We start from the raw sequence: 16,418 nt of genomic DNA, 5'->3' as shown, positions 1-16,418 counted from the left end.
TGCTGCAGGGGCAGGGGCTCTGAGTGCAATAGTCCTGGGTATGGCATAAGCCCTCTTGGAGGAGGTCGCCATTAACCCCACCATAGTGCTGCCAGAACTTAACACAGAACTGGGAAACAAACTCTTGGTGGGTACAAACAGAACCTTGTGTGCACCAGGACCCAGGAGAAAGGATCAGTGGCCCCACAAGAGACTGACCCAGACTTGCCTCTAAGTGTCCAGGAGTCTCCGACAGAGGCATGGGTCGGTGGCAGCCTGCTGCAGGGCTGGGGACACTGAGTGTAGCAGTGTGTGCATGGGATCTTTTGAAGGAGGTCACCATTATCTTCATTACCGCCCCCATAGTTTGGCCCCAGGTAGGTAACAGGGAGGGAACACAGCCATATCTATCAACGGAAAATTGGATTCAAGATTTACTGAGCACGGCCCCGCCCATCAGAACAAGACCTGGTTTCCCCCTCAGTCAGTCTCTCCCATCAGGAAGCTTCCATAAGCCTCTTATCCTTCTCCATCAGAGGGTAGACAGACTGAAAACCACAATCACAGGAAACTGACCAATCTAATCACATGGACCACAGCCTTGTCTAATTCAGTGAAACTATGAGCCGTGCCATGCAGGGCCACCCAAGATGGACGGATCATGGTGGAGAGTTCTGACAAAATGCAGTCCACTGGAAAGGGAATGGCAAACCACTTCAGTATTCTTGACTTGAAAACCCCATGAACAGTATGAAAAGGCAAAAAGATACGACATTGAAAGATAAACTCCCCAGGTGGGGAGATGCCCAACTGCTACTGGAAATCAATGGAGAAATAACTCCAGAAAGAATGAAGAGATGGAGCCAAAGCTGAATTCCAGCATCTTACTGTCTATAGTTTTTAGTTTTGACCAGTTATTTTCCAGTTGTTAAGTCGTGTCTGACTCTTTGCGACCCCATGGACTGCAGCACACCAGTCCTCCTTGTCCATCACCAACTCCTGGAGTTTACTCAAACTCAGGTCCATTGAGTCGGTGACACCATCCAACCATCGCATCCTCTGTCATCCCCTTCTCCTCCCGCCTTCAATCTTTCCCAGCATCAGGGTCTTTTCTAATGAGTCGATTCTTCACATCAGGTGGCCAAACTACTGGAGCTTCAGCTTCAACATCAGTCCTTTCAATGAAGATTCAGGACTGATTTCCTTTAGGATGGACTAGCTAGATCTCTTTGCAGTCCAAGGGACTCTCAAGAGTCTTCTCCAGCACCACAGTTCAAAAGCATCAATTCTTCGGTGCTCAGCTTTCTTTACAGTCCAACTCTCACATCCATACATGACCACTGGAAAACCCATAGCTTTGACTCGACGGATCTTTGTTGGCAAAGTAACGTCTCTGCCTTTTAATATGCTGTCTAGGTTGGTCACAACTTTTCTTCCAAGGAGTAAGAGTCTTTTAATTTCATGGCTGCAGTCACCATCTGCAGTGATTGTGAAGCTCCCCAAAATAAAATCTCTCACTGTTTCCACTGTTTCCCCATCTACTGACTATGAGTGAGGACATTTTAAAAACTTAGAATGGGGACCTAGCAGATAGTAAGCAACAAGTATTAGCTATCACTATTACAGAAGTGTGTATGCTTAGTCTCTTCAGTCATGTCTGACTTTTTGTGACTCCACGGACCACAGCCTGCCAGACTCCTCTGTCCATGGGATTCTCCAGGCAAGAATACTGGAGTGGATTGCCATTTCCTACTGCAGGCGATCCTCCCAACCCAGGGATTGAACCCAAGTCTCTTACAACTCCTCCACTGGCAGGCAGGTTCTTTACTACTAGCGTCACTTGGGAAGAGAGACATTATGGAAGTAAACAGAAATAAAATTACCCTTTCCTCTCTACTTCTACCCTTTAATCACACTCATTTTCTAGAGGGTGACAACTTCGAGCCGTTTTTCCTATGCTTATTTACACATATACACTCCTTCTCCCCCTCAAGACCTTCTTCTCCCTCACCCTTGACTTGTGTGTGTCTCCCTCCCTCAGATATACCCAGATTAGCTCTGCAAACACATTCTGGAAATGGGAGCTCTTAACTGAATGAGAGCTACTAATACAACGGGTCCATCACTGCACAGTACTGTGAAGGCACATTCCAAAATAACTGATTACTTTTAGTAAATATACTATTAGGGAATATGTCTTTATCCCCTTTACTATCATCCATTTGACACTAACAATTTGGCTTAGACCAGAGTTCTCCAACCTTTGGGATCTATTAATGTCTGAGATCTGAGGTGAAGCTAAATAAGAAATAATAGAAAAAAGTGCACAGTAAATTCAATTTGCTTGAATCATATGGAAACCATCCCCCTGCACCCCAATCCAAGGAAAAATTGTCTTCCATGAAACCAGTCCCTGGTGCCAAAATGGTTGGGGACCAATGGAGACAAATTCAGAGAGATCCAAAATGTTTTCCTTTGACTATTAAAAGAATCCAAATCAAGTTAAGTAAATTTGATGGTTTCACATAAATTATTCACTCATGTAATATGCATTTCCAGTTTAGTCTGTCAAAATAACTTTCCTTTTCCCTCAACTTACCAGTATTTTATCCTTTCCTCCTGAAACATATCATTTTCTAGATCTGTTCACAAGTGTTAGTTCCACTATAAGACTGTTACCCCTTGAGACACTTATGAAATTTTGTATAAAGTAGATAAATGTAAACTCTATAAATGTTTACTGTACTACAGAAAAATGTATGTGCAATATTTCAAAAATATGACAATTTTACTACCATTAGTGTCCCTTAGTTATTAATCATAAGTCACAAAGAGAGAGAGCGGTAATTACGTACCAGTTCTGGGACTCTTTGTAGGACCTTTAACCTGTCTTTGCTTAAACTTCAAGTTTCATAAAGTAAAAATAACACATAACTTTTAAGAATTTAAAATGAGAGAATATACATAAAAACACATATATACTACCCAGTACATGTTGATTTAAGTGCTGAATGGATTGATTACTGACAACAGAGAAAAGAGGCCAGGAAAATGCAACTCTTGGGCTGCTTCTGACTCAATTCTCTGAGCCCAAGATATAATTCTTTTGAGTTCTTACTGCAAGGCTGGGATAAGAGTGACACATCATGGCACTGAAAAGGTACTTGTAACCCCAACAGTCTTAAATCAATGAAACTAAGGTTTTATTAGACCAGAAAAGAATAGAAAAAAGAGTTGAAGGGAGGGTCTTTCTCATACCAGTCTTGTATGCCTAATTTTCAAAATTATGTCAGCCAGAAAAGTTTCTCTAACTCAAACAGGTTTTTCTTTAAATCTTTCTTCAGTCACATTGTGGTAATACATTTTTCACCATGAGACAATCTTACAATAAAATATTTGGGTACTATGTTCCTTTGTATATATCATACCGGCACCAGAGTTAGTTTAATGTGAACTTAAACTATGAAAATACAAGGACTCCCTGGTGGTCCAGTGGCTTATACTGTGCTTCCACTGCAGGGGGTGCAGGTTTGATCAATGGTCAGGGGATCCTGCATGCCACACGACATGGCCAAAACAAAAACATAATGCTTTCAAAATTTAGCGAAAAGAAAAAGAAAATACAGAAAAAAAATAAAGAAACAGCTGTGTATCTTTAGGGCACATAAATAATTTTCAAAAGAAGAAAATGTTAATATATCGCTAATTTCTCCTCAGATTTAAACTAAGGTGTATCCCTTTAGCTAAGAAATAAGCTATGTTAATTTAGACACATTATTTTTAACATACTGACATTTAAAAGAGAAAAAAAAAATTATCTGTCCTACCTTAAGATGTTTGTGATATATTATCAGTAGAATTATTTCCCCCAAAGCAAAATTTGTCACGCTGAAACCTGAATCTAATTCAAAGTATAAGACATTTAAACATACAACCACCAGGGGACTTTAACATCAAAATAGTTTCATTATGAGATGAAAACTGAGAAATAAAGTCACATTCTATTCTGTTAAATTCACTTAAAATCACACCCACAAAATAATCCCATTCTCTGGCCAAATGAATTATTAGACTATGTTTAAAATAGTCTTATTAACTTAGTTAAAACAAAGCTTAGAAGGGCATTTTTTAATGTACTGCACACATGACTTCTTTATTTTGATATTCTCAGTCTAGTTTTACTACAGTAAAATACTCAGTCTAATGTATCTCTATTTTTAAGAATTAGTTGCACTGTAGCTATTTTCAAACAGCATTAAGCTTGCTGGTGGTTGATGTGACTTCCAGAAAGTAGGGGAATGCTCTAGCCATCTTAAACCCTTATCGCCAGATGTTAAGTATTTTTAAATTGCATATTAAACTGTCCTAGTCTTTCCCATTTATAGATTTATCTCTTTAAAAAAAAAGAAAAAGTAACATACTATATCTTATATGCCTCAAGTACATTTTTTCATCAAAATTATTTAAAAATAATCATGTAGGCAAATACAGGTTTACAGATTATCTGTGACACAATTCAAGGAATTTCAGATCAAATCATAGTGGACCAAGTAAATCCACAGATTCACCCTGTCCCCCAGTTCCCCACTGTATAACTAGAACAGACATACTTAGCAACGGGCACTCACCATATTGATTCTCTGATCCATAGAGTAAGAATCATTATGATAGGAATGATCAAGCAGAGGGCTTCGCTGGTGGCTCAGTGGTAAAGAATCCACTACCCTGATAGTTCAGTTGGTAAAGAATCCACCTGCAATGCAGGAGATCCCAGTTCGATTCCCGGGTCAGAAAGATCCCCTGGAGAAGGGAAAGGTTACCCACTCCAGTATTCTTGGGCTTCCCTTGTGGCTCATCTGATAAAGAATCTGCCTGCAATGTGGGAGACCTGGGTTCGATCCCTGGGTTGGGAAGATCCCCTGGAGAAAGGAAAGGTTACCCACTCCAGTACTCTGGCCTGGAAAATTCCACGGACTATATAGTCCATGGGGTCCTCAAGAGTTGGACATGACTAAGTGACTTTCAAGTATATATAAGTATACACCAATGCAGGAGACATAAGTTTGATCCCTGGGGAAGATCCCTTGGAGGAGGAAATTACAACCCACTCCAGTACTCTTGCCTGGAAAATTCCATGGACAGATAGGAGCCTGGCGGGCTATAGTCCACAGAGTTGCAAAGACTAGGACACAATTGAGCAACTGAGCACACATGCACAATCAAGTAGAAGCCAATAGAGTTGGCTTCCTTCTCACCAAGATATATTTAAAAAGCAGCATTACAGAGATGAGTGCCATGATCAAAAAACATGAAAGATGACGATAGCTATCACAGTCCATTAACAACTTGCCTGTTTAGACTATGTGTAAAGCAGATGGGTCTTGAAAAATAACTGGATTATAAATAAATGCAGACAGGTAGTAACTCCAACTGCAGCTGGTATTCAAAATACAGTATTTTTACTGGAACAAACTAGTATTAATCCCTGTAACCTGGTAAAGAATGCTTTTTTCTCCACATTAATTTGCAAAGAATCGCAAAAGCACTTTGCTTTTATCTGGCAAGTTTAACAGTACACTATCACACTCTTGCCTCAGATCTCTGTCAATGCTCCTGCTCTCCAAAAAAGCCCACAGAGACTTTGATCTTACTGAGAGTCCACAGAACATCACAACTGCCCACTACAAGGAAGGCATTATGCTGACTGGATCTACAAAAAGGAAGCAGCCAGCACTTTAGCTAATTTAACACAACATAATGAAAACCAGCAAGCATAAAGTTAAACCTTACCCTTAAGTTTCTGCACCAGTCACAGTCCAGTCAGGAAACAGAAAATATAAAGTTTTATTAACAAAGAGAACTTAATATAAAGAAGTGGGCATAAAACCATAAGATCTGAAAAGGTAAAAAGTAAACACTGTGGTGTCACAGAGGTATAAATACAGAAAGCTATTACAATTCCTGGGGGAACAAAGCACAGGTTCAAATTATTAAAACTTAGAAGCTTGGACAAAGTGCTCTTTAGAGTCAAAACTGAGATTCCTGAGGACACACTGCTCAGTTGGTGTTCTGGTCCAGCTCACTCACTGCATAAGCAATTGAGTTTTAAGTTTTCATCCCAAGCTACCTCAATAGTGGTAGAGTTTGAACTAAACACTGATCTTCTGACTTCTGATTTTATGAACTCTTTCTACTACAGAATACTTCTTGATTAATATTTGGTCAGGTCACTCAAATATTCTAACTTTCCTTTAGATTAAAAAATATTAAAGATATTTAAGTAAGATTCTCTGAACTCAAAGAAGTAAATTATGGGCTATCATTTCTGAGACACCCTTTTCTATCCCGCACTGGGCAGAATCTGCTCTGGCTTTATAAAGCATGGTATAACAAAGGGGGCATGGATGTTATACTGAGGATATTATAGATGTTCTATTTTCTCTGGATGTTGCTTAACTTAGTTGTGCATATTCTGAAAATTCACTAAGCTGTACTTTTATGATAATTTTTGCACTTTTCTGTATGTTTTTACGTGGGAATTCATAAAGATAACAAAATTATGCTGCCACCTTCCCAGAATCCTAAAAACTGATAAATTCCTATCTTATTTATCTTTTCATCTCTCACAGATTATAGGAAGGAACAACAACAAATTTTATTTCTGGATTTAATTCCTGAAAGCAAATGAGAAACTGATTGGTGATGTAGAAACGACCAAAACCATGGGAGAAAATAACCATGTCAAATGACAACTTATTGAGAAATTGTTAAATGTTAAGAAACCAGAGTCTGCAAAGAGAGAGCTAGAGAAAAGTTCAGAACTTTGAAATTAGCCTGAGAACTGGTCTATAATTAACTAAACTATGAAACTTATTTTATTCCTATAAAAGTATTCCTCATCTGTAAAATGAGTTCGATACTACCTACCTAAAGAGATATATGAGGATTAGAATTAAGATGCTGAAATGTTTTGCATGTTTTCTGAAATGAATATTGTTATTGTGTAAGAAAGGCAGTTGTAGGGGCTTCCCTGGGGGTCCAGTGGTTAAGAATCCACCTGCCAATGCAAAGGACATGGGTTCGAGCCTTGGTTCAGGAAGATCTCACATGCTGTGGGGCAACTAAGCCTGTGCACCACAATGTAGCCCATGTGCTACAATTATTGAAGTCCACAGGCCTAGAGCCTATGCTCTAAAACAAGAGAAGCCAATGCAATGAGAAGCCTGCACACTGCTACTAGACAGTAGCCCCCACTCTCTGCAACTAGAGAAAGTCAGTGCACAGTAACAGACCCAGTGCAGCCAAAAATAAAATAAATATTAAAAAAAAAAGGTGGTACAAGCTCATGTGACACTGTAAGGAAAGAGTAGGAAAGGGAGAATGAGCAGGGGAAGGGGAAAAGATGACAATGACAACAGCGCAATCAAGCTCTTCTAGGGATGTAAGAATACCTTTCATCCTCGTACCCTCAACATCGAATACAGTACCTAATAAACTGAACAGCTGCTTAATGAACTACATATGATTGGAGGGAAGTCAGCAAAATAGTGGTCACAGAATTTTTAAAAAATAGATTTTCTGTGAAAAATCAAGTAAAAATCATTGTAGATTAAATTTTCAGGATGTCTAACAGAAAATAGCAATCTGAGTATTTTCAGATTGATATCAGTGCAGGACTGAAAAAATGTGCTTATTTTAATGAAATTTTAAATAAGAAAAAAGAGGACAGATTAAAAGCATAAGAAATTAAAATTAATGACAAAAATATTCTGCAAAAATGGTTTCTAACCAACAGCTCCTAAAACAGCATTTTCCAACTTCCTAATAAAACACCCAACTCTTTGCAACCCCATGGACTATACAGTCCATGGAATTCTCCAGGCCCAGAACACTGGAGTGGGTTCAGTTCAGTTCAGTCTCTCAGTCGTGTCCGACTCTTTGCGACCGCATGAACTGCAGCACTCCAGGCATCCCTGTCTATCACCAACTCCTGGAGCCCACCCAAACCCATGTCCATTGTGTCGGTGATGCCATCCAACTTTTCATCCTCTGTCGTCCCCTTCTCTTCCTGCCCTCAATCTTTCCCAGCATCAGGGTCTTTTCCAATGAGTCAGCTCTCTGCATCAGGTGGCCAAGGTACTGGAGTTTCAGCTTCAACATCAGTCCCTCCAATGAACACCCAGGAATGATCTCCTTTAGGATGGACTGGCTGGATCTCCTTGCAGTCCAAGGGACTCTCCAGCACCTCAGTTCAAAAGCATCAATTCTTTGGCACTCAGCTTTCTTCACAGTCCAACTCTCACATCCATACATGACTACTGGAAAAACCATAGTCTTGACTAGAAGGACCTTTGTTGACAAAGTAATGTCTCTGCTTTTTAATATGCTATCTAGGTTGGTCATAACTTTCCTTCCAAGGAGCAAGTGTCTTTTAATTTCATGGCTGCAATCACCATCTGCAGGGATCTTGGAGCCCAGAAAAATAAAGTCTGACACTGTTTCCACTGTTTCCCCATCTATATGCCATGAAGTGATGGGACTGGATGTCATGATCTTGGTTTTCTGAATGTTGAGCTTTAAGGCAACTTTTTCACTCTCCTCTTTCACTTTCATCAAGAGGCTCTTTAGTTCTTCACTTTCTGCCATAAGGGTGGTGTCATCTGCATATCTGAGGTTATCGATACTTCTCCTGGCAATCTTGATTCCAGCTTGTGCTTCTTCCAGCCCAGCGTTTCTCATGATGTACTCTGCATAAAAGTTAAATAAGCAGGGTGACAATATACAGCCTTGACGTACTCCTTTTCCTATCTGGAACCAGTCTGTTGTTCCATGTCCAGTTCTAACTGTTGCTTCCTGACCTGCACACAGACTTCTCAAGAGGCAGGTCAGGTGGTCTAGTATTCCCATCTCTTTAAGAATGTTCCACAGTTTATTGTGATCCACACAGTCAAAGGCTTTGGCATAGTCAATAAAGCAGAAATAGATGTTTTTCTGGAATTCTCTTGCTTTTTTGATGATCCAGCAGATGTTGGCAATTTGATCTTTGGTTCCTCTGTCTTTTCTAAAACCAGCTTGAACATCTGGAAGTTCATGGTTCACATATTGCTGAAGCCTGGCTTGGAGAGTTTTGAGCATGACTTTACTAGCGTGTGAGATGAGTGCAATTGTGCGGTAGTTTGAGCATTCTTTGGCATTGCCTTTCTTTAGGATTGGAATGAAAACTGACCTTTTCCAGTTCTGTGGCCACTGCTGAGTTTTCCAAATTTGCTGACATATTGAGTGCAGCACTTTCACAGCATCATTGTTTTCCAGGGGATCTTCACAACCCAGGGAGTGAACCCAGGTCTCCCTCATTGCAGGCAGATTTTTTACCAGCTGAGTCACCATGAAGCCCAATAAGATACCCAGGAAAATAGAAAAAATAAATGAAAAAAACCCTACACTAGTAGTCAAAACTAAAGGGGTAGCACTGACCTTCTCCAGAAGGACTTACGGCAGCAAGCTGCACCTCCCAGGACTGCTGCTGCCAGTGCCTCTGACTTCGCAGCAGGCCACCGTCAACCCAGGCCTCTGCCAGACACTCCCAAACACTCACAGCACAAGATGAGTGCACGTCCTTCTACACCATCCTCATGCTAACCAAAATGATCACGTGGAGCACAGTTTTGTGTAACTCAATGAAATTATGACAAGAGAATATTTCATGCAAACATGGACACACTAAAGGACAGAAACAGTATGGACCTAACAGAAGCAAAAGATATTAAGAAGAGGTGGCAAGAATACACAGAAGAACTGTGCAGAAAAGGTCTTAATGACCCAGATAACCACCATGGTGTGATCACTCACCTAGAGCCACACATCCTAGAGTGTGAAGTCAAGTGGGCCTCAGGAAGCATTACTAAGATAAAGCTAGTGGAGGTGATGGAATTCAAGATGAGCTATTTCTAATTCTAAAAGATAATGCTGTTAAAGTGCTGCACTCAGTTCATTAGCAAATTTGGAAAACTCAGCAGAGGCCACAGGACTGGAAAAGGTCAGTTTTTATTCCAATCCCAAAGAAAGACAATGCCAAAGAATGTTCAAACTACTACACAATTGCACTCATCTCACACGCTAGTGTGAATTCTATACTTTTTATATGTTCACAAGTACTAGTACTGGAATACAACATTTTTACACCAGGTGGAATACTGTATCAGTGTACGGTTAGTTCAGTGGTCCGCAAAGATTTTGGTCTCAGGACTCCTCTACAGCCCCCCAAAAATAGTGAGTAGATGAATGGTTGCTATGGGTTTGGGGAGAGCTGACTACCAAGGGGTAGGAAGGAATCTGGGATGGATGATGAAACTGTTCTATATCTTGACTGTGGTGGTAGGTACATGACTGTATGTTTGTCCAAAATAACAGAATTTTAAAGAAGTGAATATATGTAAATTAAACCTTCCAAAAGTCTGACTCAAAAAAAAAAATTCTTGAAGACCCCAAAGAGCTTCTGTTTATTCGAGCTATCAATATCTAGCATATTAGAAATTATAAATGAGAAAAATCAGGGCTTTCCTGGTTGCTCAGTGGTGAAGAATTTGCTTGCCAATGAAGAAAACACAGGTTGATCCCTGATCGGGGAAGATCCCACATGCCGCAGAGTATCTAAGCCCATTTGCCACAACTATTGAAACTGTGCTCTAGAGCTTGGGAGCCACAACTACTGAAGCCCTTGTGCCCTACAGCCTATGCTCTGCAACAAGAGCAGTCACTGCAGAGAAACCCACACCGCAACTGGAGAGTAGCCCCGGCTCGCTGCAAATAGAGAAAGCTCATGGAGCAACAAAGACTAAGTATAGCCAAAAATAAATAAAACTATCAAAAAAATATTAAATGAGAAAATCTTTAAATAGTTTTTTATGTATTCATTTTTAAAATAATGAATGCACTGAATGTTAACAAATAATGTATTCTTCATGAAAAATAACTATTTTCCAAAGCCAAAAATATTTAGTGAGAAAAGTTACAATTTTTGAGTCAATCTCTTTAATGTCTGCCTTCAAATAGCAAACAACTGGATTCTCATATCTGCTTCTGCATTCAACCTGTTACAGTATGACAGGTCATCTGGCCTTTGGAAAACTCTCCTGTACACTTGTAAGAAAATGAATGTGAAAAAGACAACATATTACAAAAATTATTACAAAAATAATTTTGAGCTGGAAATGTCAGGAACCCCAGGAGCTCCTGGACCATACTTGGAGAACCTTCGATCTAACCTATACAAGAAAATATCAAGTATTAGATACGGTAAAGTAATAAAACATACTTATTTTCAAATCAAGGAAAGTGTCTCTTATGATTATCCGTTCCAATTTAATACACTAATATTCCCTTATCCAGGTCAAAACTTCTATCAAACAATGATTTAGACTGAGCTACCAATCTCAATTTAAATTAAAAACATTTCAGAGGTCCACGAGTTTTAAAAACACCACCAGAGACTTCCCTAGTGATCCAGTGGTTAGGACTCCAGGCTTCAAAATGCAGGGGGTGCAGGTTCCATACCTGGTTGGGGAACTAAGATCCCACATGCCAAGCTGGTTCAGCCAAAAAGTGAAAAGTTAATTTTAAAAAATTTTAGAAAGAAAAATCAGACCATAAGAGGCACAGCATCATCCTCGAGCCTTCACTCACTCACTGTAGGAAAAGGCATACCAAAGGCAGCATGAACACGGAGAAAGTAAGGCAAAGAAAATACCTGACCTCAGGAAAAAAGGAGAGAGCAAAAAATGAAAAGGCAGGCAGAACAACTGCAAAAGTCAAGCAATACAAGAGCAAACACATCCTGAATGAAAAAAGAAAAACAAGAAAAAACAAACATTGCTCCCTATATGCACTTAAAGGAACTCAAAACTCTTGTTTTAAGACCACATCCCCACTCTACTGGCAGTGAAATTACACCAAACGGCTCTTCTTGTGCAATGTCACTCATATGACCCCCCATGGGAATCCACTCTCCTCTCAGCAATCACTGTGTCTAACATGCTAAGCAAGGTGGGAGACCTGTGCGTTACGGGGAATGTAGGGGGTGCCTACTTGAGGCTTTTTATTTTAGTGTTTATACAACTTTCACAACCGGAAAGCCGTCCAGAACCAGTTACTAGTCCAAGCGGCGAAGTCAGACCTGCTGTCTGCGGCAGCTCGGTTCGCAGGTCCTTTTAAAATATTTCCCAAGGAAGAGGGGGCACCGCCGGGAGACGGCGCCACGCCGGGGCGAACGAGGGCAGCCCCGGATCGCCAACAGTGGCTGCGGCCGCCGTCACCTGTCCCGGCAGTGCCGCCCGCGGCAGTGGGACGGCCCCGCACTCCCCGCCGTGACCCTCTCGCTGGGTCCGGGGCCGCCTTCCTCCGCGGCCTGGCTCCCCTCTCTACGGCGGTCGGACGGGCCCTCTCTCCACGGCGCCCCTCGAGCTTGGCTACAGGACTCCCGGCGCGAGGCAGCCGGGCCGCTCACCCGGCTCAGGCCGTCCCCGCGGGAAGCGGTCCCTGAGGGGGACGGTCCTCGGCGCCCGACACTCACCCGGCTGACGCTTCAACGCCATCACCGACACCAGGTAGTGGGCGATATCAAAAAAGGGGAACATGGAAGTGCGAGAAAAGGCAAGGGTCAGCTCATTCCACGGAGAGCCCATCGCGACTACCGACCGCCGCAGCCGAGGCAGCCGCGGAGACGCGTTCCCGGCGTGCGCGGCGAGGGCTGGGGGGAGGGGACGGCGCGGCCGCGCGAGCCCTGCGCGTGCGCCCTGGCGCGAGGCGGGGGCCGGCGCGCGGGGGCGGGGCCGCGTGTCCCCGGAGCCTCGGGCGCGCGGGCGGTTGGCGGGTGAGTGGGCTGTGCCGGCTGAATCCCCGCAGCCGAACCTTGTTGTCCTAATAAGGGTCCTGCATCTTCTCGGTGCAGGGGGTTGTGCCAGATCTGGAGAGTGGGCAGAGGAATGCAACATAAGTAATGAATAAAAAATGCTTTATTTCTGTTAGCATTTAGTTCATTTGTTATTTTTAAAACGAATAAAGAACTATTTTAAATGTTTCTTCAGTTCAGTTCAGTCACTCAGTCGTGTCCGACTCTTTGCGACCCCATGAATCACAGCACACCAGGCCTCCCTGTCCATCACCAACTCCCGGAGTTCACTCAAACTCACGTCCATCGAGTCGGTGATGCCATCCAGCCATCTCATTCTCTGTCGTCCCCTTCTCCTCCCGCCCCCAATCCCTCCCAGCATCAGAGTCTTTTCCAGTGAGTCAACTCGTCGCATGAGGTGGCCAAAGTATTGGAGTTTCAGCTTCAGCATCAGTCCTTCCAATGAACACCCAGGATTGATCTCCTTTACGATGGACTGGTTGGATCTCCTTGCAGTCCAAGGGACTCTCAAGAGTCTTCTCCAGCACCACAGTTCAAAAGCATCAATTTTTCGGCGATCAGCTTTCTTCACAGTCCAACTCTCACATCCATACCTTTCTTGCTGCTGCTGCTGCTAAGTCGCTCCAGTCATGTCCGACTCTGTGCGACCCCATAGACGGCAGCCCACCAGGCTCCCCCGTCCCTGGGATTCTCCAGGCAAGAACACTGGAGTGGGTTGCCATTTCCTTCTCCAATAATTATTTCCAATATGCTAAGCACTGATAAATGAAACCCACATAAAGTCTCAGGACTCTGGGATCCTTTATAATTTGTTTTTTAAGGCAGCTTTTTTAAAAGTTTAATTTACATATATTTTATTCACCCTTTTTAGTATAAAGTTCTATAATTTTGGATAAACGCAGTCCACAAGAGGAGAGCTCAGAGTTGTGCGTGCTAAGTCACTTCAGTCATATCCGACTCTATGTGACTCCATTAACTGGAGCCCACCACGCTTCTCTGGCCATGGGCTTCTCCAGGCAAGAATACATGAGTGGGTCAGCACCCCTCCTCCAGGGGATCTTCCCCACCCAGGGATCAAACCCACTCTCTTATGTCTCCTGCATTGGCAGACTGGTTCTTTACTACTAATCTTACCAGGTGACCTTATACCAAACTAAGGAAAAAAAGCAACTCGTGATTACTTACATTTTGATGTTTCAGTGTGTTCTTTCCACAATTTATATACATTTTTTTATCTTTGGAATTTTAGTATTGTGAATCTAGGAGCAGAACTTGGATGTTATTTCCCCAAATTTTAGTTTTAATGTCTTAAACTCCATAAAGTATGTGTTTTGTCCTTGGACTTAAAATACTATAATATCTCTAAATCATATGTCTATGCCAACATCACTCTGAAGCATAATTAAATTCATTACTAACATCAATAGGGCAACAGGGAGAAGCACTAGAATTTAAAAAAAAGATATATTTTGCTTACCCTAAACATATTAATTCCAACAAAAAAGAATGGATCATTTCAGACTCTACAAGTAATCTGAAACTTGTTTTATTTCAAAACTAAAAATATGCTAGATCCCCTCCCCATCTGCCTAGAGCCTAAAGAATTTTTTTAATCTAAGAGAAACGAAATCATAACCTCACAAAAGACACCTTCTATCTACATTTTAACTGTGCTCACCGTATTTGCTTCTGCTCAGTGCTTCAGTTGTTCTGTCTAATGAAACGGGCCGAACAGAATGAAGCAGGCAATGAACGGATGGGAGACTTTAAATTGGTAACAGGGAGAGGCAAGATTTGGGGAAATTATTCATGAAAATTAAAACCTGCCCTGACTTTTGGAAGCAGTTTACAAAGTTACATAATTGTTACAGATAAAAGAAATCTAAATTATAAAATATTATTTATATAATAGAATGCAAAACTGGCCTAACCATATGAAATCTGGAAAAGAGTTTTGACTAAACATATTCGAAGCATTTTTAGTACAAAAACATGTGAAACTAACTGTCATACACCAAGTCTTTCAACAGCAATGCTCTTGATATTTTGGGCTGAATAATTTGTAGTCCTGTGGGATGTCTTATGGAATGTTTAACAGCATCCCTGTCCTCTGCCCACTATTAATAAATGCCAGTAGCGCACACACACACACACACACCAATGTGACAACCAAAAATGTCTCCAGAACTGCCAAATGTCCCTGAGGCAAGGGGTGGGGGGAGAGCAAAAAATCCCTAGTTCAGAATTACTTCATAAAAAAGTAAATTTTGGACAGCATGTTCCATAATGCATATACAAACATTATCGATATGCATCTAATATCAATCATCAAGTTAATTCTGCATAACTTGATCATTTATCCCCTGGATCAAGTTGACAACATCTCAAAACCCAGCACCACAAAGGGGTGTGTGTGTGTGTGTGTGTGTGTGTGTGTGTGTGTCACTCGCTCAGTTGTATCCAATTCTTTGGGGCTCCATGGACTGCAACCCCCAGGCTCCTTAGCCCATGGAGGCAAGAATACTGGAGTGGGTACCGTTTCCTACTCCACAGGATCTTCCTGACTTGGGGATTGAAACTGCGTCTCTTGTGTCTCCTGCACTGGTAGGGGGACTCTTTATCTCTAGCGCCACATGGGAAGCCCACCACAAAGGTAATCCTAGCTATTAATCTGCAATATTGCTTTCTATCCACTGAGTGGCATGCCTTTCACTTTGGGAAGTCAATAACAATAACTTTTTAAAAACCATGAAGAGCCCATGATGCAGAAGTTTCACATTAGAGGAGCCAATTTCACTTCTAATCTTTAGTATCTGGTTAGGCTTTTTCATTCTAAAGTTGTTCTTATAGGGATTTGATAACTATGCATTTTCAAATTATAGTGTAAAAATGTATGATATTTAAGACAAAGTATGTTTAATTTTAATTCTATTTTTCAATGGTCCACATTATCAAGGAGGATTAACTAAAGAGCACCAATTGCCCTGAATTCAATCAGTACAATGAAATGCTGGCAAATGAGATTTAAGTGATAAGCCAATTCAATTATATACTCAACTCTTTAGATTCAGTATGTATCTAATAATACATATTAATGTGGTAACTTGAAAATAATAACTTGGCTTACATTTCTTACACTGGAAACAAATCTTTTTCTGTAAACGTCATTTACACCTATAATATAAAATATTACACTAAAAATACTCTCCATGTGTAACAACCACAAATTTACCTACTTAACAATCTGATGTTATTAAAAGGGATATCTCTAGTGTTCATCAGTATAAGGACTGCCAAAACTGCAGTCAGCCACTGGTGCCGTGGCTGCCAGGTGTCTATGGTTACCAGTCCTCCAAGTTATTATTCATCTCTGTTCAAGAGTAACAGGTACCATTAAATCAAAGGATAATAGAATTGTGCAAGTTGAATGGACTCTTTAAAAAAAAGTAACTTTGGTTGTGAGTCAAATAAAACAGTTCTGAGCAGCTTAAACAAAGTGAGGGATTTACTGAAAGGCTACCAGGGAATCAGC

At 41.3% G+C, this 16,418-nt stretch overlaps 1 protein-coding gene across 1 annotated transcript in view; it reads right to left on the bottom strand.

Annotated features, from left to right (window-relative positions):
* TMEM38B (transmembrane protein 38B) overlaps positions 1–12,736 on the bottom strand; it is a 64,738-nt gene extending 52,002 nt beyond the window's left edge. The window contains exon 1 of the mRNA XM_088838239.1: positions 12,548–12,736. Within this exon, the coding sequence (XP_088694365.1) occupies positions 12,548–12,659 (112 nt within the window). The 5' untranslated portion in view covers positions 12,660–12,736. The remainder of the gene's footprint in view (positions 1–12,547) is intronic.
* Between the last annotated feature and the right edge of the window lie 3,682 nt (positions 12,737–16,418).

Source organism: Moschus berezovskii, chromosome 7 (assembly GCF_049115385.1).
Source record: "Moschus berezovskii isolate FMDL1 chromosome 7, NW_MosBer_1.0, whole genome shotgun sequence".
Classification (NCBI taxonomy): Eukaryota; Metazoa; Chordata; class Mammalia; order Artiodactyla; family Moschidae; genus Moschus; species Moschus berezovskii.
The sequence above is the reverse complement of the archived record's forward strand: the minus strand, read 5'-3'. Positions and strand labels throughout refer to the sequence as shown.